The 24,977-nt window shown below is 29.8% G+C and overlaps 1 protein-coding gene across 2 annotated transcripts in view; it reads left to right on the plus strand.

Moving 5' to 3' along the window:
• Positions 1-24,977, plus strand: part of LOC107442611 (glutamate receptor 1) — a 258,314-nt gene that overhangs the window by 56,919 nt on the left and 176,418 nt on the right. For both annotated transcript variants that reach the window (XM_071188106.1, XM_071188105.1), the window contains exon 3: positions 19,789-20,037. In XM_071188106.1, coding sequence (XP_071044207.1) covers positions 19,789-20,037 — 249 coding nt within the window. The remainder of the gene's footprint in view (positions 1-19,788; positions 20,038-24,977) is intronic.

Below are 24,977 nucleotides of genomic sequence, written 5' to 3' on the forward strand. Positions count from 1 at the left end.
TATATATATATATATATTAGTACATAAACTCATTCCGAGCTGGAGTACATAACCTGGACGTAAGGTAACTCAAAAATTTTGATTGTTTAGAAATTACAAATAAAAAACATTGATGTAACAATTTTTTAAAAAATGAAGTGTTACAAATACTCACTGTTACCTATATTATTTGAAATAATGAGGGGTTTTATTTATTTATTGAAAATATCAAAGGAATCGCTGTAGTTGTCACATGTTTAATTTCAAAAAGCAATAATATATTCAAAAGAAAATATGCAAGAATAAATATTTCTAAGAATGTATTCATAAAAATCGTGTTGAAACGTGTAGCTCTTTTACACGCATTCATCAAAAAGTTTCTCAGTACGTAAGTATCAGATACATAAGAAATGTGTTTATTCATGAAAAAAAAATTTTTTTTATCCATATTCAGTTTGAAATATCTCCTTGTCTTTATGTATTCTTCATGCTTCGGTTATTTGCATTTCTTGGAATCTCGTTCGAAATTCTTCAAATATTCACTTCAGTTTTTTTGTTGGTTATATTTTTTCAAGCCTTCGAGGGATTATTTTTCTGATATATTTCCAGAATCCAACTTAGAAGTGGAGTGGTTATTGGCTGGTTTCGATAGCCTTTAGTTTCTTCTTTCTTATATTGTTTAATTTTAAATTTATTCCAAAGAATTTTTTTTCGTTCTAAGTCTCATACTTTCAGGCTGCTTTCCTTCAAGTTTACTCTGTTGATTTTTTTTTTCGGGAGCAAAAATATTCAACATTTCAAGATTGAAAATCATTCGCTAGTTTATGTATGTTCAAGGAAAAAGATGCGAATTGTTCCATTTCTTTTTCAGAAATTGTTTCCAATATTTTTGAAACCAAAAAGAATTTTTATAGATCTGAACTAACTATAATTTTCTGTTGCGTTTCTTTTTTATCGCTTACCATTGGAAAATATTAAACAGAAATTTTTTGTAGAAGTATAGTTTAAAAAATGCATTTTAAGTACCTCTACATTTTTTTACGATATGCTTCAGAGAGATTTTAAAAACCAAAGAAAGAATAATTCATAATCTGTAGTAGTTCAAAAATTCCGAATCTGCTGTCTGTTTTCATTCTATTTTTTTTGAACTACTTAGTCACTATAAAGAAACATACTCTGGTATACTGTATGTCTTCCCCTCTGATTTTAGAATTTTGCAATGTAAAGTTAGTATGCGAAAAGTAGAAATATTTAAATAAGTGTCGAATCAAGAACAAATTAAAATATATTAGCTATAACTTATTAGAACTTGCACAGGCTTTTTCCGTAACTGCAAATAAATATACAATGAAATTTAAATAAGTTTAATTATTATAAAAGACAAGTGTTTCTTATCGATTCTAAAGTAAAACATTTTGGATTTTTGACCTTCATTTAGTAAATATATAGCCTGATAATGCACAATTGTGCAGTACAGTTATGTATGTGTTAATCTAGTATTTCAAAAGGTCCGAAAGTCAGTCTATTTTTTTCTGCTATTTTTATGAATTACTCGTTGCTATAAAAGAATAGACTCCCGTATATTGTATGTCCCATTATGTATGTATATGAATTGTATGCCTTATCCCGTATATTGTATTGTCACTCTTATTGTGTAATTTTGCAATGTGAAATAAGTAAGTCAAAAAAATTAAAATTATTTAAATTAGTGTTAAAAAATGAAATAAAAAAATAATAACTATAATAATTTTAACTGAAAATATTATTTGTTTCAAAACTTTTTTTATTAATAATATACGGAATTTTTAATCATGAGATATACTTATTTTTGCAATATTTCAACCTACGTAATTATAAATTACAATATCAAAAATTGTAGCTGGATTCCTGAGAAGAGAAAATTTAAAAAACATGTTTTACTTAGATTAATTGGAAACGGATTGGATAATCGATTCTCGTCAAAATCTAGATTTCGTCCTCCAAAACTTAATATTTTTTAGAAATATAGAAACTCGAACTTTGAAGTAAGCTAGAAAAATAAACAAATGGTTTTCGAAAATATTCTGGAAACTTGTTTCGAAAAAACCTTTTTTATTATTCCGAGCATTTTTTTAAAAATAATTACAAAGATGCTCTGAAATACGCAAATATTAAAAATTGCATGAATGGCATCAGGCTTTTAGCCATTCTTATGGTAAAATTATAGTCTAAACAGAAACACATTTTCCATATTGCGACTACTTCTTCCCCATATTTTAATGGTTTAGAAACCAAATTCATAGAAAAAAAATATGTGTCATTTCAAAGATAGTATTAATTTCGTAAAATTAAATATCGTGTTCACTTTGAAATTAGCGTATTAAGGTGATTCCTTTGAACAATTAAGTCTGCATGTTCGCATACGATATCTTGATCCTTAGCTCAAATGTAATAATGGTGTTTCGTTGTTTATTTTGAGCACTGAACGAAGTGGTGTATGCATTAAAATTTATTTTGTAATCTCTTGTTAGTTCCTTTTTAATACAATATTTATAACAGTAGTTTAAAAAGCGGAATAAATTTTTAGTTCTGTCCATTTCTTTAAATACGCCTTCTGTGTTATGGCCATTGTCTTAAATCGTATAGTCCATTTTCTAAAATACACATTTTAAGCTCTGTACATTTTCTTTAAGACAAATTTCGAGCTGTGCCGTCTTCATAAACAGGCATTTTAAGTTATTTCAATTTTTATAAAACAGTTTTGTAACAGCGGAAAATAGAATTCTTGCTGCTAAAGGGAAAGTTGCAAAGAAAATCGGAACTTTATTCAAATGAAATTGGCACCAGTTTTTAACAGCTGAAAAACCATACATGTCTTATTTAGTCAAGAAAACTTGATAAATATGCCAAATGGGGTTTATTAGATTTTGCCAATACACAGTTATTGGGATAACATCATTTGAGAAGTAATTACATTATAAAAATCCAGAATTTAAATTCTCTTTAAAAATCTGATCTTTCTAAAGACTTTCATTCGCCCTCTGAAAGTATTTAAGTGTTAGTACATTAATAATCATAATAAGTAAAGAAATCTCCTTAACTAGTTACCACCTAACTCCCCTGCTGCCTATACTTCACCCTCTAAGAACGTACCCCAATGTTTGTGAATCACCACTGTTATCTGTTCCACCGTTTTAGCTTTGCAATTATTTCAGCAATGCATATTTTGAAAATGTCAGAATTGTTTGTTGAAAAATTATTGAGTACAGAGAGTACTGAGGATGACACAGCTCTAAATAATAAGCAAAACACAGTATGAAAATGTTATCACCCCTTACACTATGGGAGCCACATGACGCTCTATTTTTTTAAAAAAAAATAATTAAATGCTTAAATCTTAAATTGCTTATAACGTAACTCAGAAGAAATTATTTTTAAGAGTCCTAATTTAATGGAACAATATTTCTTGTGCAGACATTTATTAAAATAATTGATTTAATGTTAAACAAGTAACTTTAACTTTTGTTACTAAGAGCCTAAATTTGATTTAACACTGAATTTCTGTTAAAATCTTTAAAAAATAATTGTGTAAAGAATGTAGATGCAAAATGACTGTTCATGGACAGTTCAGTCAATTAAAAAGAGTTTTACAAACTTTTTTTGGCTCAAATAGCTAAAACACATTTTGCAGATAAGCAAGAATCTGAGATCCTTCAACTACCTTGCCATGAATCAAGTATTTAGGCTAAAGGGCTATCGCTAGATAACAGATAAGAAAAAAAAATGTTACTGTGATAATCATGGAATAGATTCCACTTTAGCATATATCTTCCCTTTATGCTCCTACCTAGATGAATACCTGCCAACTCCTCCTGATTTTTCTGGAAGATTTTATTTTTATATTTAAAGTGGAGAGTAAAATGTATCTAATCACATTTTCTGTTTCTCTTTAAATATATGCCGCTTAATATGCTGATTAACACTATTTTAAATAATTTTTTAAATCCATATATATATGTATATATAAATATATATTTATCTTAGGATAATTATTATTTATTCAGAAATATCGCATTTTTACCAATAGATGTGTCTTGATAACGACTATTGGATTCCCCATTTTTAGTTTCTTATAGCCCATTATTCCCCATTTTTAGAAATTTATAAAAGGTATACATGTTTAACACTTTCAGATTCATTTTTTGTGCATTCTAGCTTTTATTTTTGAAAAATTCAACCGACTCGTGGTTTCTGAAACGAAACTAGCTTTAGTTTCTCCGTCCGACTACACGTTAAATGTTTTTAACGAAAATGATTTCGTTTAGGAAAAATTACAAAACAATGTCCGAGATGACAAATAATCCCATAAAGGCGGAGAAAATACTATCAGAAAGAAAGATAAAGTGAACCCATTTTGGTTTTTAGCAAGAAAGGAGTCAATGCATCACTGCATATTTAAAGAAAATGCAAACTTTTCCTTGCACAAATATTGAATATAGCCTTAAATCAAAATTTTGAGCAAAACACGGTAATCTTGTTTTCGTTTTCAGCGAGAACAAAAAAGTGTAAAAGGTACATATAGATGGTAATAACAACAACGGTAAATAACTACAAAGTGAATTTTGTAATTATTTGACTATTTTTGCTTGCTTTTTAAAAGGTATAGCATGACTTAAGTACTGTAAAGTGGTGAATTATATAAGCCTACGAATTATTTAGAAATAGTGGTGGATAATATCTACTAATAGAATTTATTAAACCATCAATCACAATTGATAAACTACCACTTTGAAAAATATATTTGCTGTCCGGAGCAAGTTGGCATCTCTGGTATACGCTTTTAAGAATTCTCAAATTCATTTTTGTACTATATAGCTTTTATTTTTGGAAACTTCAACCAACTAGTAAGTACCCTAAATTAATTGCTATGATCCTAATATTCACGTTAAAACTATTTCGACAGTAACATCTCTGTCAAACGAAGAGAAATGTTTCTAACATAAATTTGAATTTCATTAAAAAAATACTAAATACTAAACTAGACAGGCGATGACAAATAAATCCAAAAAACAGCTGAAAAAATCTACCAGAAACAGTAATAAAAAAAAGAAATTTGGATTTTTAACAAGAAAAGTATCAATATATCAAAGTACATTTTATAAAAATGGCGAAATTGATCGCTGAAAAATTACTGAATATGGCCACAATGCTAAATTATGACCAAAACATAATATTAATATTATTATTATTATTTTGATCTTTCGTTTTCAGCAAAAGCAAAATTTTATATGAGGTTTACAGTTTCAAAAACTTTCTAATTCATTTTGGTGCATATAGCATTTATTTTTTCGAAAAATTCAACCGAATATTTAGTACGTTAAAAACGAATTCGGCTGTAGTTTCTTGATCAGTTCAAGTTAAATATATGTAACCAAAATATAGATTTCGTTAAGGAAATAAAATACTGAACTAGGTGGGTGTTACAGAAAATCCAAAAAAAGCAGAAAGAAATTCCAGAAACAAAAATAAAGAAAGCAAATTTTGAATTTTAACAATAAAACTATTAGTGCATCAATGCATGGCAATATAAAATGGCAAAATTGAATTACTGCTGAATAAAGTCATAAAGCTAAATTACGAACTAAACGCTGTATTTTTTTTTCTTTTTCAGTATAAACAAAATTTTACTAACGGTAGGCATTTTTCAACACTTTCTAGTTCCTTTTTGTGCATTATAGGTTTTACTTTAAAAATTTCAACCGACTCTTGAATACGTTAAAAGCGAGTTCAGCTGTAGTTTCGCCATCAGATCACGTGAAATATCTCCAACGAAAATCTAGATTTCGTTAAGAAAAAAAATACTAAATTTGTTCGGCGATGACAAATAATTCATAAAAGACAGAAAAAATACTACCCGAAACAAATATAAATAAAGAAAATTTTGATTTTTATTAGGAAAAAAATTAACGTATATTTTAGAAATGGCGAAATTGCTCGTGGAAAAGTTACTGAATAAAGCAACATAATTAAATAATGAACAAAATAAAATGTTATTCTTCCTTTTTTGTTTTGAACATAAGTAAAAATTTATATAATGTATACAGTTTTAAGTACTTTATAGTTCATTTTTGTACATTGTAGAATTTATTCTTAAAAAATTCTACTGATTCGCAAGTACGTTAAAAACAAGTTCCGAGTGGTTTCTCTGTCAGACCACGTGAAATGTTTATAAAAAAAATATAGATTTCGCTAAGGGGAAAGAAAAAAAACTAAACTAGGCCGACGATGACAAATAATCCAAAAAAAGGCAGAAAAAATGCTACCAGAAACAAAAATAAAGAAAGGAAATTTTGATTTTTAACAAGAAAAGTCCCCGTTCACTTTGGCCACGAATGCCACTTCGCTTGTCAAAATCGAATACATATCCCCAGCAAGTCTTCAGCGAACAGGGATTCACAGAGAACAGGAAGCGGAGGCAACCGTCAAGGGATGCCGGATATTACTTCTCCTGGCACCCACCCTCCCTGAAATGCATTTCATTTCGAAACTTAAGGCTGCAAATGGCATTGGGAGATGGGGAAGGGGTAAATTCCTTCGGGACAGAAGTTGAGGTACAAAAGAACCCCTTATTCTGTCAGCTTCGTCATTGTCCTATATTCATAGTTATTGATCGTTGATTTCAGGAGGTTCTGTTTTGCTTTTCCACAGTCGATACTTCTATGTGTACAGTGATAACATTGACGGCTGTTCACCTGGCATTTCTACAATTATGAGACTATTTTTGAAGCCTAAGAAGCTGCCAAAGCATTTCATTTCGCTCGAAAAGCGAATGTTTATTTAGTGAAAGAAGAAAAAAAATTATGATCGTGGAAAAGTTTGCGCTTTTGAAATTTGATAGACGTTCTATTTGGGAGCCTGGGGGTTATTTCGATTTAAAAATTTATTTCTGAAAGGGTACGGTCCTTTCAATTATGGAGAGAGATTACTTTAGAGAAAGATATGTTTTAAACGAAAATTTCAGTAGTATTAAAATGAGAGTATTTGAAATTCAATATGAGAGGGAAAATGGAATTGGAAAAATGATACTCTTGAAATAACAGTATAAAACTTCACATTGTTTCAAATTCTACACAATTTGTAACGTTTGTTAGAATAGCAAATAATTGGATGAAAAAAATTTGCATGTATTTTTTATTCTTCAGAATATTTCTTTACATCTATCAAAAAACAATCTCAATAAACAATTAATTTCATTCCATCGTTTTATTGTAATACGGTTTTCACGGATTATTTATATATATATATATATATATATATATATATCTNTATATATATATATATATATATATGGTTAGATGGATAACTAGTGACAAACTCGTTAACTCGAGCATAATTCTGCACAAAAAAATATTTTTTTATAAACTGCAATTTTATTATTATTATATAATTTTGATTTGTAAATTATGCTTCGTCTTTTTATATCCTCTAAAATTAGTCTTTGAAAATAGTCGTATATGCATTCTTAGGGTCAAAATAAAAGGATGAAACTGGAAGCAAAACTATTTCTTTAGTAATTGTTTTGTGGGCAGGGTAAAAATTGTTTGATTTATTCAATTCACCTATATTTAGCTCAAAATAAAAATGATATGAAAATATCAATATAATGACAAAGATACATGAATTAATTTTTAATATATTAGTATATTGACTATTGGTAAGATATGTTAAAATTAAAGTAAGAAAAAAATTCTACCACATCATCAATTCAAGGAGGCAAATCTCTAAGGATTAAAGGAGCTTTTGGGTCTCAAGGGCCGGCTTTTCTTCATTAAAAGACTAACATCTAAAACGTAACATGAAACGCTTAGAAAACTCATAATCCTTTTCAAGAACTCTGGCGATGACTAATTGTATGCTTTAAAAAGATAATGCTTCTATTCATACTTCAAGATCAAAAAATTGACTTTCTCAACAGAATGTAACCTGCTCTGACCCATCACCTCTCACATCAGAAAGCCTCCACACGGTATTTTATAAGTAGTCTGCGCAGACTACTTAAAAAGTGAACCAGTGGTGCGCATAAACCAAAAGTCAATTTTAAAAGTAATTAGAGAAACTTATCATAGATATTTGAGAATTGAATCTGCTGTGGTTGAAAAGTAAATAATGACAAATCATATTATATTCATAAATTAAACAAATTTTTAGAAACATATTTGCTTCCACTTTCTAATTTGTAATAGAGTTTTTATTAAATATCTCTTTCACACACTGGTTTACTTTCACAGTTTCATACCTGCCAACTTTCACTCTTTCCGAGAAGGGATTTTCAGAGTTGTCGTAAAACAATAAACGAAAAACAATATAACTCAACAATATATTTATATTTTGATACTGTTCGCTTGTGCTAAGATTATTATGCTTTTATATATTTATTATAATTATTTATATGTAGTGGTGGTCAAACTCATTTATAAATGTCATTATAATGCAAAAAGTTAATTCGAATAACCTGAGTATTGCTACCACCTTAAATATGAAAATAAAATCTTTCGGAAAATCGGGACGAATTGCTAGGTATGCAGTTTTCTGATAGGACTACCTATAAAAAACCGTGTGAAGGCTTTCAATTACAGCAGCATACTTGTCAACTTTTAATCTCTTCCATTATCATTTTTCCCAGTGGTATTAAAATGGAATTAAAACTTCAATTTTAAGCAAACAAATACGTTGCATTTGAAAAAACTTAAGTTGACAACCATGCATACCCGCCAACTCTCCCGGATTTTGCGGGAGATTTTATTTTCATATTTAAAGTGGTAGTAAATATATACTATTTTTTCTTTTATGAATTTAATTTTTAAATGATTTTGATCACCACTATTCTTACAAAAATTAAGCTTTTATATTACTATGCGTTACTATCATGGTTGTCAACTTAATTTTTTTCAAATACAACGTATTTGTTTGCTTAAAATTGAAGTTTTAATTCCATTTTAATACCACTGGGGAAAATGATAATGGAAGGGATTAAAAATTAGCAGGACTGACCATGATAGTACCGCATATTAATATATGTGCTTAATTTTTGAAAGAATAGTGGGTGATCAAAATCATTTAAAAATTAAGTTTATGAAAGAAAAAATAGTATATATTTACTACTACTTTATATATGAAAATAAAATCTTCCGGAAAATCCGGAAGAGTTGGCAGGTATGCAGCAGGCGTTGTCTGAGCCCTGACTAGAATTGAATCGGGGAGGGTTTTACCTACCCGTTAATTAGAAATGGTAAATGACATAGAACTCTCCATTGGGAAAGTGAAGTATTGTTTCCCCAGAAATGCGTCATAAGCTAAGTAACTCAATGGAAAAACGTGTATTCGGTGTTATTAACCCTTTCGGGTTGGGCGAGTCTTAAATGTATTCGTAAGGAATCAGTATCAGGACAGTAAAAAATAAAAAGCGGAAGCTTAAGTTTCGACTTAGCTACTTTGACAGATTTATGTTTGCTTTCACTTTAAATCCAACACATCTAATCCATGTGTGTTAAAAGTGTAACTATACAATTTTTAATTTGAACTAAGTAGTGGTGATTTAAATAAAGCAAATTATCATTTCCCTGCCCACAAATAAACTGCTAAAGAATTACTCTGATTACCAGTTTTATCTTCTTACGATGATTGATACGATTTTAAGCTGGCACGTATTTGTGACAGTCGGCGCGAAAGGGTTAAGAATAATGGAAAAAAAACACGTTTTTTTCAGCGTAACCTTTTATTTTAACAGACATCATATTTGAGCAATTTTTGTTTATTTTATGAAATGTATAATTAATTGTTTAGAATCTATTTTCAACAGTCAGCATGACCAGTAGAAATAAATTGATCGTCACCATTCTTTATCATATTGTACGACTTACACAAATATTTTATTGATCACGCATAGGTTCAGAATAAAGGGAAATTGAATTTCCGTTTCCATTTCTTTGTGTGCACATAATAAAAATGTTCTTATTCATTTACTCTAAGAGAAGTGTTGCGCATCATTCAGAATTGGTCAAGAAGTGGAATTGTTCTGTCAAGATTTCATTAGGCTTAAAAATTCTTTATTAAACCTCCAATAGGTGCATTCTACGCACTAACTTTATACACCGCTGCCAAATGTGAATTTTTGAAATCATTATTATAAAAACCTTGCTGTTAATCATTCTAAGTTTAATAATTAAATTGGTTTTAATCCTTTCAGACCTAGTATATTTTAACTAAGTGTGTCCTGAATTTGCTTTTAAGGTGCTAGCTAAAGTTTAAAAAATATAAATACTTTGAAGCATTCATATCTGCTAAAAAGGTATTCATTTCTTTTAACCCTTTAATGGGATATTTATTTCTAGTAAAAGTAAGTTAAAGTATTTTTTGTAATTAAAATTGATGCAGGAATAGTAATTGGTATTAAACAAAAGCTCATTTAGCTTATAAAAATTTATCCAAATTTTAATACAAATTTTTTTTGGTGGTAAGTATATTTACCAAGTCCTATCAAGAGAACTTATTGACGTTTATTTTTCATTACTTATAAAATAAATTGTGTAAATGCTACAAACTTCAAAAGGAATTATGTATTTTATAACTCTTATATATTTTCGTAAATTAACAAATGGTTACCTATTTTATTCAAACGCTCTTCAAGAAAGCTGAAGTTATTAACAAATGTTGACCTAAATTAATTTTGACTTGAACCAAATAACTATCAATCTCCAATGGAGTACCCCCAGAGGTATTGATTTGCTATGGTATCCTGGAGGACTTTATGACTAAACAGATTTCGTGCACCAATCACCATTTACTACACGAGGAGTCTTTGGCTGGCGGTGATTGAACTCGCGAAAAACTCTGCTACAAGAATTTTATGGATCTTAAATTTAAAAGCGGCATTGGAAAAATACGAAATTCAATTATTAAAAACATTTGTGACTCCTACTTAACGTTAATTTGCAAAAAAAACTATATCTGTGAGAAATGTTAATTTTATAATCTTTTTGAACGTTTAAGTTCTGTCCTAAGAAATTAACACTTAAATTAAAAATTTTAAAATTTGTCTAATATGCATGGGAAAATGCAATATTTTTTCAACTCGTTTTGTGATTTCATTTCAAATAAAGCTGATATCAATCAATCAATGCCAGACTCATGAATGCCAAGAGCTATTAAAAATGTAAAAGAGTGGTATGAACTCATTTTCTCTTTATATATTTAATTACTCATCCGTTTATTTAATTATTCATATTCAAAGAGAAACATTCTTCACATTTGTTTTCAATAGAAAACTGAATGAAACTTGCTAGAAAAAGTTGCTATTTTTAATTTCACTTAATAGAATTATGTTGGGTAGTAGTCGTCTGTGGCATCCGTGATCAGACCACGATGAAATGGTCAATATATGAGAAACGCTTACTTGAAAAAAGTAGCACGTATTTTAACATACCAAGTGGATACGACTTTGACTCCAAAAACGTTCTGTAAAAGTAAAAATACTAAACTAAAATTCGCTTAACTTTCGTTACCACTAGAAAATATTTGTTTCAAAAAGCGGAGCAGTTGACATCTCTGGATTTACTTCCCCGGAAAACTATCTATATTTGAAATCAGGCTTCCGCGGTACTTGAAAAGTTTCAGAAGTGATAGTAAATTTGGGTTATTACAGTTAATATACCATTTTATCGTTGGAATTCATTCCATTTGTTATGGTAGCTGGACACCTGGGCCACGAAGCTGCCCCTTCTGATCCATCGTGAATTATTTATAATTGTGTGAGTTCTCTGTGGCCAGCAGGCAGTGTCGTATCTTTGAGCAGGGGTGAAATCCATACATATCAAGACGGAAAAGAGTAAAAACTGGTAACAAATAAATTTCATTTTCAGTTTTTTCGGGGGAATAATAAAATATTAATAACTACCAATTTTTTTAGCGCAAACAATTTATATATTAAATTGCTTCTTCCCTTGGAAAATTTAGTGTCATTTTATGTCTATATATGTCAAATTGCGTCAAAATGTCACTCATGGGCTGCAATAGTGACTCAAATATGAAAATACATATTCTTTCAGCAGCAATACTGGCAGAAGTCATAATTTAACTTGAATCTTCGCTTAACACGTTCACGCCGGGGTGACCCAAAGGTGGGTCATGCTAGATTGTCTCATCGGGCGGCGCAACGGTGTAAAAACTGGTAACAAATAAAATTCATTGTTTAGTTTTTTTCCGGGAATAATAAAGATCCATAACTACCAATTGTCTTTAACGGATGCAATTTTTATATTGAATTGCTTCTTCATCGTGATAAATTTCCCACAATGAACTGTTATTGTTGAGAATAGATTAACACCTCCCGAATATTATCTAATATTGAAATAGTTCTTCTACCAATATTTTCTCTTTTCCGTTCCGCTTTCAGGCGCAACACCCGGCGTGAACGCGTTAAGAAAACTAAAGCATTTCTTATACATTTTGCGTAGTAATGAAAACTTCAAAGCCACTTATCTCAAAACTTGATTTTTTGAGTTGTGCCACTATTACAGCCTATGAGCGATATGTTAATATCTATATATGTCAACATAGATTTGATGAATCAGATATTCTTTCAATTGATATATTTATTCAAGCAAAGTGCTTGTTTTTCTATATTAGCTACCACATAGACAACTAAATTCAAAATGTTTTTACTGTAAATTTTTTGTAAATTTCTAGATGTATGGGATAGGGGCCTCGTAATTTTTCTAAATTAAGTTTAGTACTGGAAAAATTAATAGCAATGAATTGTTTATTGTTAAGAATAGATCTCCTCCCGAAAATGATCTATTATTGAAATAGTTCATCTAACAATTTTTTTCTCTTTTCGGTCTCGCTTTCAGGCCTGGCTATGACAGAGTATCCATAGCTGCCAACTCTTCCGGTTTTCCCGGATGATTTTATTTTCATATTTAAAGTGCTAGCGAAATTCATGTTATTTCACTAAACTTTTTGAATTATAATAATAATTTTAAATCAGTTTGACCACCACTACACATAAATAATTACAACAAATATATAAAAGCATATTATCAGAGATGCCAAATTGCTCAAGACAGCAAATATATATCTTAAAGTGGTAGCTCATCAATTGTGATTCTTTGTTTAATAAATTCAATTTAGTAGATTTTTATCCACCACTATTTATAAATAATTCGTAGGCTCATATAATTCATCACTTTATAGCATACCTGCCAACTTTTAATCCTTTCCATTATAATTTTTCCCAGTGGTATTAAAATGGAATTAAAACATCAATTTTAAGCAAACAAATACGTTGTATTTGAGAAAACTTAAGTTGACAACCATGATCGTAACGCATATTGATATGTGGGCTTAATTTTTGTAAGAATAGTGGTGATCAAAATCATTTAAAAATTAAATTTATAAAAGAAAAAATAGTATATANGTAGTTTATCAATTGTGATTCTTTGCTTAATAAATTCAATTTAGTAGATTTTTATCCACCACTATTTCTTAATAATTCGTAGGCTCATATAATTCATCACTTTATGGTAGTTTCATACCCTCCAACTTATGAGGATTTTGAAAATAATTCTGTCTAGTGGTAGCGAACCAAAGTAGAAATTTTTAAAGCAAATGGATCTCTCATAAAACTTTTATCAGAACTTAAGAATCTAGCCATATGGCCTGCACTTTTATAAGTAATAGTGGACAAGTTACGCTAAAATTAATTTTTTTTAAATATTAAGACATTAGTTTTGCTACCGTCTGAAAAGAAGATTTCTGAAACTACGGAAATTCCGTAGCAGTTGGAGGGTATGTACTTTAATCATGCTTTGCCTTTTAAAAAGCAAGCAAAAATAGTCAACTATTTGCAAAATTTTATCAGGAATAATTTTAATTATTTTGGCGTGTCCGGAGCAGTTGGCATCTCTGTATTATTCCTTACGATAGCGAACTTCAACCAGGCCTGAAAGCAAGACGGAAAAGAGAAAAAATTGGTAGTAGAACTATTTTAATAACAGTTTATTTTCGGGAGGAGTAAATCTATTCTTAGCAATAAACAAATCATTGTTGTTAGCGTTTTATCGGGGAAGAAGTAATTCTATATATAAATTGTATCCGTAAAAAAATTTGGTAGTTATGGATATTTTATTATTCCCGAAAAAAAGTTAAAAACTAAATTTATTTTTTACCAGTTTTTGCTTTTTTCCGTCTTGATATATATTGACTTTCAGCCCTAATTTCAACCTGATTGAAATATAAATATACTCTAGAAGAAGATAGTTTTTCGGTAATTGTTTTACTACCACTTGGAAAATCCATTCTTGAAAAGAGTGAATGTTGGCAGGTATGGGTATCGTTAGAGTTGGAATTTTAATGCATAAATTGCTTTTTTTGGATAGCAATTTTTAGTGGTGGTTACACAGAAAGTGAAATATCTACATTTGTTTCATTTTCACTATCACTTTTTAAAATTTTCAAGGCCCGCGGGAGCCCTGGAAATAGTTTGACTGCCAGTTTTTTTCTTTTTTCTGTCTCTCTTTCAGGCCCGTGATAATGAATTACTTTCGCTGCCATTTTTTTCTTTTTGTAAAAGAGAAAATATATTTTTAAATAACGATGGCTACACATTGTTAAAAAAACATTAAAAGTTAATGTCAAAATATATCAAAAAGAATTTGTTTTTTTATTTATCGTGCGTAAATTAAATTTATTATACAATTTACTATTTCGTCGTGTAATAATTCTTATGCTAGTTTATATCACCCGAACATAAAATATATATTTAGTTAGACTTGACGCAAACTTTCTAAAGATTGTCAGACAAGTATAAAAATATTATGTAGTTTTGATAATTTTTTTGATATTATAGAGCTTTACTCGTTTCTTTGAATGACATCTACACCCGGTAGACTAATAAACGTTAAACGTAACTGAATGTTGTTTCTTCTTAAATATTTATTGCATGTTGGTGAGCTTTATAGCAAATCTAATTTTTATATTTCATCTTTAATGTGTTAGGAGGAACAGAAGTGACTGTTATTGCTCTAGTGAAAATTTATTTCATCAACTATACTCAAGATATATATGTCACATTACACGAAAGTGAAAGTATTTCCTACAAATAACCTTTGTAGAAAATATTTCTCTATGTGGACCGATTATAGGGAATCGGAACATTGTATTTCTATGAAAATGTTTCTGGTGTTTTTTTTTAAAAATAATCTACATGGAAATAGCGAAAAATAATTATATATTATTTGAATTCTTTTCTGAAAGCATAGCCAGGTGAAGAACTCGCAAAAATGTCAGATTTAGTGGGGAAAAAAATACGAATAATCTCCTAAAATAATTTTGAGTTATCCATATTATGCAAAGAAGTTGATGTCAAAATTTTGAAAGAAAAAAAAGAAAGAAAAAGAAAACTAACTTGTAATTTTAAACTAACAGTAGCAACAATTAAGTACTTAATTATAAGACTTAAGTATCCATAGTAAACGAAGAGCTCAACTTTTTAAAACTTTAAAATGGTGCATATTTTCAATTATTAGCTGACATATATCGTTTAAAAAAACTGTATTTGGATCATTTTGTATTAGCACGTTCACGCTGGGGTGACCCACCGGTGGGTCACGCTAAATTGTCTCATCTTGGCAGCGCACCGGAGTAAAAACTGGTAACAATAAATTTCATTTTTCAGTTTTTTTCCGGGAATAATAAAAATCCATAACTACCAATTGTTTTTAANCACGTTCACGCCGGGGTGACCCACCGGTGGGTCACGCTAGATTGTCTCATCTTGGCAGCGCACCGGAGTAAAAACTGGTAACAATAAATTTCATTTTTTAGTTTTTTTCCGGGAATAATAAAAATCCATAACTACCAATTGTTTTTAACGGATGCAATTTTTATATTGAATTGCTTCTTTGCCGTGATAAATTTCACTTTAATGCTGCATAAATCAAAATGTTTGTAAATCAATCTGTAAATATTTTCATGATGAATGGGTTAAGGGCCGCTGCGCGGCCTAGGCACCCAGTTTTTTGTTAAATAAAGCGTAAAAACCGTGATAAATTTCCTCCAGTGAATTGTTATTGTTGAGAACTCCTCCCGAATATTATCTAATATTGAAACAGTTCTTCAACCAATATTTTCTCTTTTCCCGTACCAGTATTTTCACTTTTCCCGGCGTAAACGTGTTAAAAAAACTGCATTTGGATCATTTTGTATTTATATACTTTTTATGATTAGTATTATGATTCGAATATCTCAATAGCATTTTATGAGCAATACTAAAAATAAAATAATTAGCTTACCATCATTTACCCCATATAAGAAAAAGTTAAATACGAATGAAAAAAGTCGGTTGTTTCTGAAAAGAAAATGCTTGTGATGAAACATTGATATCATCACTTTTTTTTTTGGTAAGAAGAAAACATCCCTTCGGAAATGACAAAATCCGCAAATGGGTTGATGCAAATAGATTTTTGTTAAGTGTGTAGTAACTATTCAGATTTCGCTTTTTTTTTTTCAAATTATATGCAACAAATATTTTATGATAGTTTATGGCCAGATATACAGCCAGCTTTTTGCGCATCTTCGGAAAATATGAAATTGTGGTAACTATGTTTATTTTTAATGTTTGATTCTTTGCCATCTAAATGTGCTTTCAAATATTTTCCATACCATTACTGCTAAACGATTCAAATATTCATATAAAGCGCCAATTTTCTCAAACTTCCTCATGCTATGGTTTTCAAAACATCAGCAAGATCTCAAAACATTCAAAAGACTTTAGTTTTTGATTGTCTACCACTCTATCAGGATTCGTGCGCACTTGGAAAAAAATTAGTACCAAGAATAAACTAGTTGTAACTATTTCGTTGCTAAGAAGCAGAAAATATTTCAGAATTAGCTCTTAAATTAGAAATGAAAATTATGTCTCCTAACTTAGGACCTAAATTTAGCATCAGTATTAAAAAATTAAGCCTTAAAAATGTTATTTTATTAAAATGGTTTAAAGGAAACAGAGTCATTAAAATTCCTGATTTCATTTCTGTTGTGATTATTAATTTGTGCTGTATTATTAATATCAACATAAGCGGCAGCAATGCTAAAATTTACCTTTTTCGATGTACCTTTTCTGAGCATCTAAACGATTTTGCTTTAGTTTTTTTTCTCGGAATACTTACATTTACATGTATAACTACTAATACATATCTTTGGCGGAATTTGTTTTTTAAAAATTATGAGCTGAGAACTTTTGATTTTATAAAACTTTAATTTAAAATCTTTCATAACTCAGAAAGCATTCCCGTTAACGCTGCTAACTACTACTCTCTTTTCAAAATGCTTTGTAGAGTGGAAAACAATAAAAACTAAAGCATTCAAAATTTGACAAATTTTGCCAACATTTTAAAAAAGTCACAGTGAGAGAACTGAGGCAAAACGCCTTTATGTCAGGCCTGAAAGTAAGACGGAAAAGAGAAAAAACTGGTTGCAGTACTATTTCTATAATATATAATTTTCGGGAGGAGTAAATCTATTCTAAACAATTATTTAATAATACTCTCTAGGAAAAGAAGCGATTCAATATATAAATTGTTTCCCTTAAAAAATATGATAGCTATATATATTTTTTATTCCCGGAAAATTATTTGTTACCAGATTCTATTCATTTCCGTCTTGATATATACGGACTCTTAGCCCTGTTTTATGTACGAACTTAAGACTCATTCAAATACGATGCAGAGATGCCAACTGCTCCGGACACGCCAAAATAATTTAAAAAACGGTAAATAACTACAAGGTAAACTTTGCAAATACTTGACTATTTCTGCTTGCTTTTTAAAAGGCATAGCATGACGTTAGTACTATAAAGTGGTCAATTATATAAGCCTACGAATTATGTAGAAATAGCGGTGGAAAAAAATTTACTAAATTTAATTTATTAAACCAAGAGGCACATTTGATAAACTACCACTTTAAAATATATATTTGCTGTCCGGAGCAATTTGGCATCTCTGATTATGATGTGGAGAATAATTTTAAATCAAAAAATCATAAATAATTACATAAACTTTGCTACCATTAGAATAACTTTTTCCAAAACTTTTAGCAGCCGTAGTAGTAGATGGATAGATCGAATTTTCTTTTAACCTTTTCGGGGCGGGTGGGTCTTAAATGTATTCGTACGAAATAAGAATCAGGATGGTAAAAAACAAAAGGAGGTACCTTAAGTTCGGGAATAGCTAACTTCACAGACTCACTTAAAATTTAACACATCCAATCCTTGTTGGTAGAATGGTAGAAATCACATAAATCTCGGTGCACTGCCACGAAGCGGTATTAACCGATTCATCTGTAGTAATAAATCGATGATGAGGAGTAGTGAGGAGGAATGGAGATGGGAGGAAGAGAGGGTTCGGGTGACATGGACAATCAAGAAATGTTGAGTGGCATGAAGTATAATTAAATGACAAAATAATCATAAGCAATATAAAATAAAATAATCATGAAGATTATGATGATCGATATTATTAAGGAAGGTCTGGGTTAAATCTAATATCCAATCCTTGTTTTTTAAATGTGTAACTATATAATTTTTTATTTGAACCAAGTAGAGGTGAATTATTTAAAGTAAACTATTATTACCCCACCCACAAATAAAGTGCAACAAAATTAGTTTGACTACCAGCTTTTTTTTTTTCCTTTGTCGCCACCCCGAGAATGCATATGCGAATCTACTCATACTCATTTGTTGTAGTGATCTTAGCATCAGCACCGTGAGGGGCTCTAACTAATTCATCTGAGTGGGAATGCATGAGGGGAATGCTGTGTGGGAATGCTGAGTGGGAATGCATGCCGAAGCGTAATTGAATGTGAAGGTTGGGGTTCAGTAACATTTACTGAGTGAAAATTAAAATAAAATAGCGATATTTAAACAAACAAATTTAAGAGAGAGAGAGAAGAGGTTTTTTGTGGCAGACTGTCTCGCCTCCCCCCGAGGTATTACCCCCGAGCTTCACAGGTGCACAGTAGCCACATAGCCTCAGAAAAATCGGAAAAATGCATGATAATAAATGTGCTAAAATATATACAAGTATTTACAAAATTTTCGGGACAATACCCCATCGGATAGGAAAAAAGCGATTGCCGGGCAATATTTTATGTTGTCTTCATATGACTCTCCCATCTCAAAGAGGTTAATATCTGTTTAAATTATTTTATGTATTAGTGGACAAAATTCTTCTTATTCTATTATATTAGACAAATGCGTTAACTGTAATACAAATTGGAAAAAAAAGCATTCTGAAATTACGGAAATTCCGTAGTCTCAGAAGTTGGAGGATATCAACGCCTCCTATAACTGAAAGCCTCCGCATGGTTTTTTACAAGTAGTCCGATCAGACCACTGTGAAGGATATCCACTTACCGAACGAGTCATTTAATACAGAATATAGTTGCAAAAAGAAAGTGGTAGCAAATATATGACTAAAACTTTATTTTATTTACGAATATTATTGGCTTGCCTTATTCACTTGTCAACCACTAGAGATTCAATTCTCAAAAATATAAGGTAAATTTCTCTCAATTACTTTTACAAAAGGTTTTGGGTACATGCGCACAACTGGTTCACTTTTTAAGCAGTCAGCGCGGACTACTTATGAAAAACCGTGTAGAAGCTTCTTGATGTAGGAGGTGATGAGGATATGCTATGTGCAATTATCTTTTATTGAAAAAACTGAATTCCTGTTTTAGTTAAGCCTTTCTTAAAATGTTGCATTTTCCTTTCAGTGTGTTTACAACTTCATAGAGGTATATTCACTTTATTGGCTCCCGCAACAGATCCTACATATGAAACTATAGCAGCTTATACAAACACATTTCATATGCCATTTCTCAGTCCTTCATTGCCTCAGACAAGTTCTAACAAGCCATTACTTTATGCAGTCAGCATGAAACCACAGTACCTCAAAGCTATAGTTGATGTTATTAAATATTACAGATGGAAATCAATCATATATCTCTATGATTCTGATGAGGGTAAGTTTTAACTCTTTATCTTCTATTAAGCAAATATTAAATTTATAATGGACATCTTAAGGGTCTTGAAATTAGTTTTATTTTTTGAAAACGATTTTCAATTATTTGTTTATTGAATTGCATTTTGCTTTGTTAAGGGATAAAACTGTTTGTTTTTTGACGAGACGTAAGTTCTTGGTTATTTTACCCATTCTTTTCCTCATGTATTATTTTTTTTTTAAATTTTAACATTAAGGAATTACGTTCTTTAAAAACTATAAAGTATTTTTGCACTTAATTTGGAATAAAACTATCTTAGAGTGCATTTATTCTTAACATTTATTTTAATTCAATAAATTAATTAACTGAAATAAAAGAAAAATTGTAGTTACAGATTTTTTAATAATGTCATAAAGACAGTATTGATACATGGATTTGAAAGTGCAAAAAATATCATACATGTTTTCTCATTTCTTTTAATTAAAATAAAATAAAGATTAACTTCACACTTAGCATATAAAGATTATAACATTTTACGCCTTTTTTAGTTAAAGGTTTTGAACACGCAGGTGTTAAATCTATAGTTGGTAGATATCAAAACCCTTTAGAAAGAAGTATCCTCAGCTCACAGGGGGAAATTTTTTTCAGGTCTGAGTCACAGACAAGGTAGTTGTCTGACTATCTATCACTTATATAACCTTTTCTTTGTCAATGACAGGTTTTTTCAAAGGTGTGTAAATGTGTAAATAGCATATGTTTTCCATATTATTTTCTATTTTATTACATCATCGTATATGTTAAGATTATTGACAAATGTAAATATTATTATATTCAAATTTAATTTAATCTCATTCATGTTTAATTTCCTGTTGATTTCATCATAAGTTTAACCAATTGGCTTTCCACTCATTACTATTTGGTGCTTGGCACCCTCTCTCTCCCCTTAATTCTACTCCCACTTTACACATTCCTCCATTATGACTCAAAAATCTGACGAATCAAATACTGCCACTTCGCTGCAGTGCACTGAGATTTGAGCTATGTTCTAAAGTTCTTTTGGATGTATATTTTTTTTCAAAAAATAAATTGAAGTAAATTACAGGCTTTTACTCTCCTATAGTATGATTTCTGAAATATATATCGCTATTTAATTTTTTTCCGACTAAGAAATAAATAGCCAACATTTATGATTAAGAGAGATTCTGAGTTTTTATTTTTTTAATTTTTTATTTTATTACACGTAACGCATATACCTGCAATCATCTTTACTAAATATGCAACCACACTGGTGCCTTATTATCAAAGCTAAATATATACAAGTAGTACAAGTAATTCTTATACATTTACGTGCGCAAGCATGTAATTTCTAACTAATAATATAATTCCTCGCATTGGACATGCTTTTAACTGTTACGTAAGATTGACAAGAACGAATACTTTACTTTCCCCTAAAAAAATAGAAGTTTTTGACTGTTGTTTTAAATTTTATATGGGTCAATACAAAGCGTGCTATTAAAAAATAAAAATAAATAAAGAAAGAAAACAGTTATAAAATCAAACCATACCATAATCTTGATGTAATTTACAATTAAAAATATACTGCAGAAATCCATATTTTAAAATTACATTTAAAAAACGAAAAATTTTATTAAAATTTTACGCAAACATATAGTTTTTACACAAAAAATAACACATTTTCGTAATAATTTATTTGTAATTTAGTTTTATTTCTATATGTAGCTTTCACTTACATAAATCTCATTATGCAGCTTTTAAATCATTTGAATAATGTATTTCTTCAAGATTCTTTGATAAATCTAAGTATTGTGATTTTATAGAAGAAAGAAAATCATTTCTTTTTGTTATAAAAATATCCTATTTTAGTAACATAAAAGGCACTCTATCTTAATTCCTTTACTAAGGAACAGCATGCCAGTCAAAATACCAGAAACACAGACATTGTTCGATAAACGAATTTTGGACATGTAGGGATTCGGAAGAAAATAAACAGATTAATAAAAGAGGATTCGGTAAATATAGCCTTTTTATTACAGGGCCTGGTTTTCAGTAGGAAAACTATTGAATATTTTCAAGTATAGTCACTCAGCTTATATTAAATTTAACATCTTCATAAAACATCAAGTGAAAATTATTTTTACAATTTTTTGTCGGAAATTTCAGAGAGAGATTAAAACAAACTCATCCTTAAAACTATAGCTTATAATTTATAATTTTTGGTAAATTAATTATGTTTATGTTAAAGAGACTTTTATAGTACTGTATTGGAAAAAAATATATTCGTGTTTCTGTTTCGATTATTCTTGTATTTCATTTTCAAAAGACCAGAACTCAGTAAGGAGTTTCGAGGAAACGTGATTTTTTTTCTTCATTTAAATGGTAAAAAAATGATTACTATAAATGCTAGATTATAGAATTTATATAAAAAGAGAAAGTTATTTTGAAAAATCGCAATATATTAATAATGCAAAACATTTTTCCCACCTGATATAGAAATGAGTTTAACACTAGGCTTACAGACGCTTTTTATATTCCTATCTCTATGAAACCGTGTCAGTTTGACGCATGAACGAATACATATAACAGCACTTACAGAGATGCCAACTTGCGCCGGACAGCAAATATATATTTAAAGTGGTAGCTTATCAATAGTGATTCATGGTTTAATAAATTCAATTTAGCATATTTTTATCCACCACTATTTCTAAATAATTCGTAGGCTTATATAATTCACCACTTTATATTTGAAAAATTTACTTAGTAGTTACATACTGTGTTTATTTAATTATTTTGACGTGTCCGGAGCAGTTGGCATCTCTGCGCTTAGAAAGCAATGTAATTATATACTGTAAGAAAAAAANTAAGGAGTTTCGAGGAAATGTGATTTTTTTATTATTTAAATGGTAAAAAAATTATTACTATAAATGATAGATTGTAGAATTTATTTATAAAAAGGCAAGTTATTTTTAATATTCGCAATATATTAATTGTGCAAAACATTTTTCCCAACTGATATAGAAATGAGTTTCACACTAGGCATGCGGGCGCTTTTTATATTCCTATCTCTATGAAACCGTGTCAGTTTGACGCATGAACGAATACATATAACAGCACTTACAGAGATACCAACTCGCTCCGGACAGCAAATATATATGTTAAAGTGGTAGCTTATCAATAGTGATTCATGGTTTAATAAATTCAATTTAGTATATTTTTATCCAACACTATTTCTAAATACTTCGTAGGCTTATATAATTCACCACTTTATATTTGCAAAATTTACTTAGTAGTCATTTAATGTTTTTATCTAATTATTTTGGCGTGTCCGGAGCAGTTGGCATCTCTGCACTTAGAAAGCAATGTAATTATATACTATAAAAAAAGGAAAAGATGGGATATATATTTAAGAAATATTTTAGTATTTCATTTTTCAATACTCGAACTAAACAGCTGAAACCTTCAAAATCTGACATTCTGACATCAATTGACATTCTGCGTCTGTTCTGTCTATTATTGCTTATCGGCAACAGTTATTTGTCGCTTGCTTCATTTGAGATAACGATATCGGATAAGGGATCGAAGTATTGCCGATACATTCCTATTTATTATTGATGTGAGGCTTGCATGTTTACTCAAAATTTTGTCTAAATTACGATCGCGTCAAGTTGATGCATATCCGTAGAGATAGGTAAACCACAAACAGAATTTCAATATTTTAACGCTTTTGAAGAAAATAGACTTCAATACATATTTACCTCCATCAATGGATAAAATTCATTACAAGAGATAAAATAAAAATGCAAACGGGTTTTGTAATTTTCCTTGTAAAATTCGAAATGCGTCAAAATGACGCGTCCCTTTAACGTAGTGTTGTAAAAGCAGCCTAAGTTGTAGCTAACAGTGGAAATTATCTCCATGATGATTTAAAACAGGCAAAATCTAAGAGTGCTTAACACTCTGCAAGCGGGTAACATAAAAATATGTTTTTGAAATTTCTTGAATCCATGCAAAATTTTAAAAAGTGGTAGCAAAACTGCATCGGTCTCTGCTCTGTTTTTCGAGAAATTATCCATTCGTTATTATCACAAACATAAATGATTCAGTATATATGTAATCAGTGGTCGCTCGTCATAATTTTTTCAAATTTAAGTTGTAGCTATAGAGACGAGTTACCTTCGGCATTTATGAAAATTTACATTACACTTTTTTAAAACTTTAATTTATAACGGCTGTTACATCTTTTGGTAAAGTTGCTCACATGCAATGTGCTAAAAGTGGTCGAAAAGGATTGAAATATATAGTTTTCGCTAATTCTTATCTACGAAAATATATTTGTAAATTAAGCAAACTATACGTCATATTCGCTGGTTCAAAATTAAAACGACACTTCTGCTCTCACTTCTCATTCAAACAACACTAATTATGTTTTCAGAAGTGTCGTTTCAATTTTGAACCAGGGATACCAACTTTAACGCACTTTAACCCCTTGGGGACGGGTGATTCAAAAAAGCTTTCGTACAAAAATCAGGATCAGGACGTAATTAAATAAAAAACGGTAACTTAAATGTAGTCGCTTCTAATTTGACAGACTTGCTTTGCTTTTACTTTAACTATTGTCAGTTTAATCATATTTATAATCTATGTTAATTCAAAGTATAACTAAATAGTTTTATTTTGATCAAATTAATCGTGAATTAAATAAATCAAGCAAATATAACTCCGACCACAAATAAACTGCTAAAGAAATACTTTGATTACCAGTTTTATCTTTTTTCCCTGATTGATACGGTTTTATGCTGGCACGTATTTGTGACAGTCGGCGCGAAAGGGTTAAAGAAGTGTTTTTGTCGTGATAGTGACAATCCTAAAGAAGTTATATTCTTAGCAGACAATCAGTTTGCATTTGGTCAACACTTAAAACACGAGAGAATTGCTAGCAAGCT

This window comes from Parasteatoda tepidariorum, chromosome X2, assembly GCF_043381705.1.
Source record: "Parasteatoda tepidariorum isolate YZ-2023 chromosome X2, CAS_Ptep_4.0, whole genome shotgun sequence".
NCBI classification, from domain to species: Eukaryota; Metazoa; Arthropoda; class Arachnida; order Araneae; family Theridiidae; genus Parasteatoda; species Parasteatoda tepidariorum.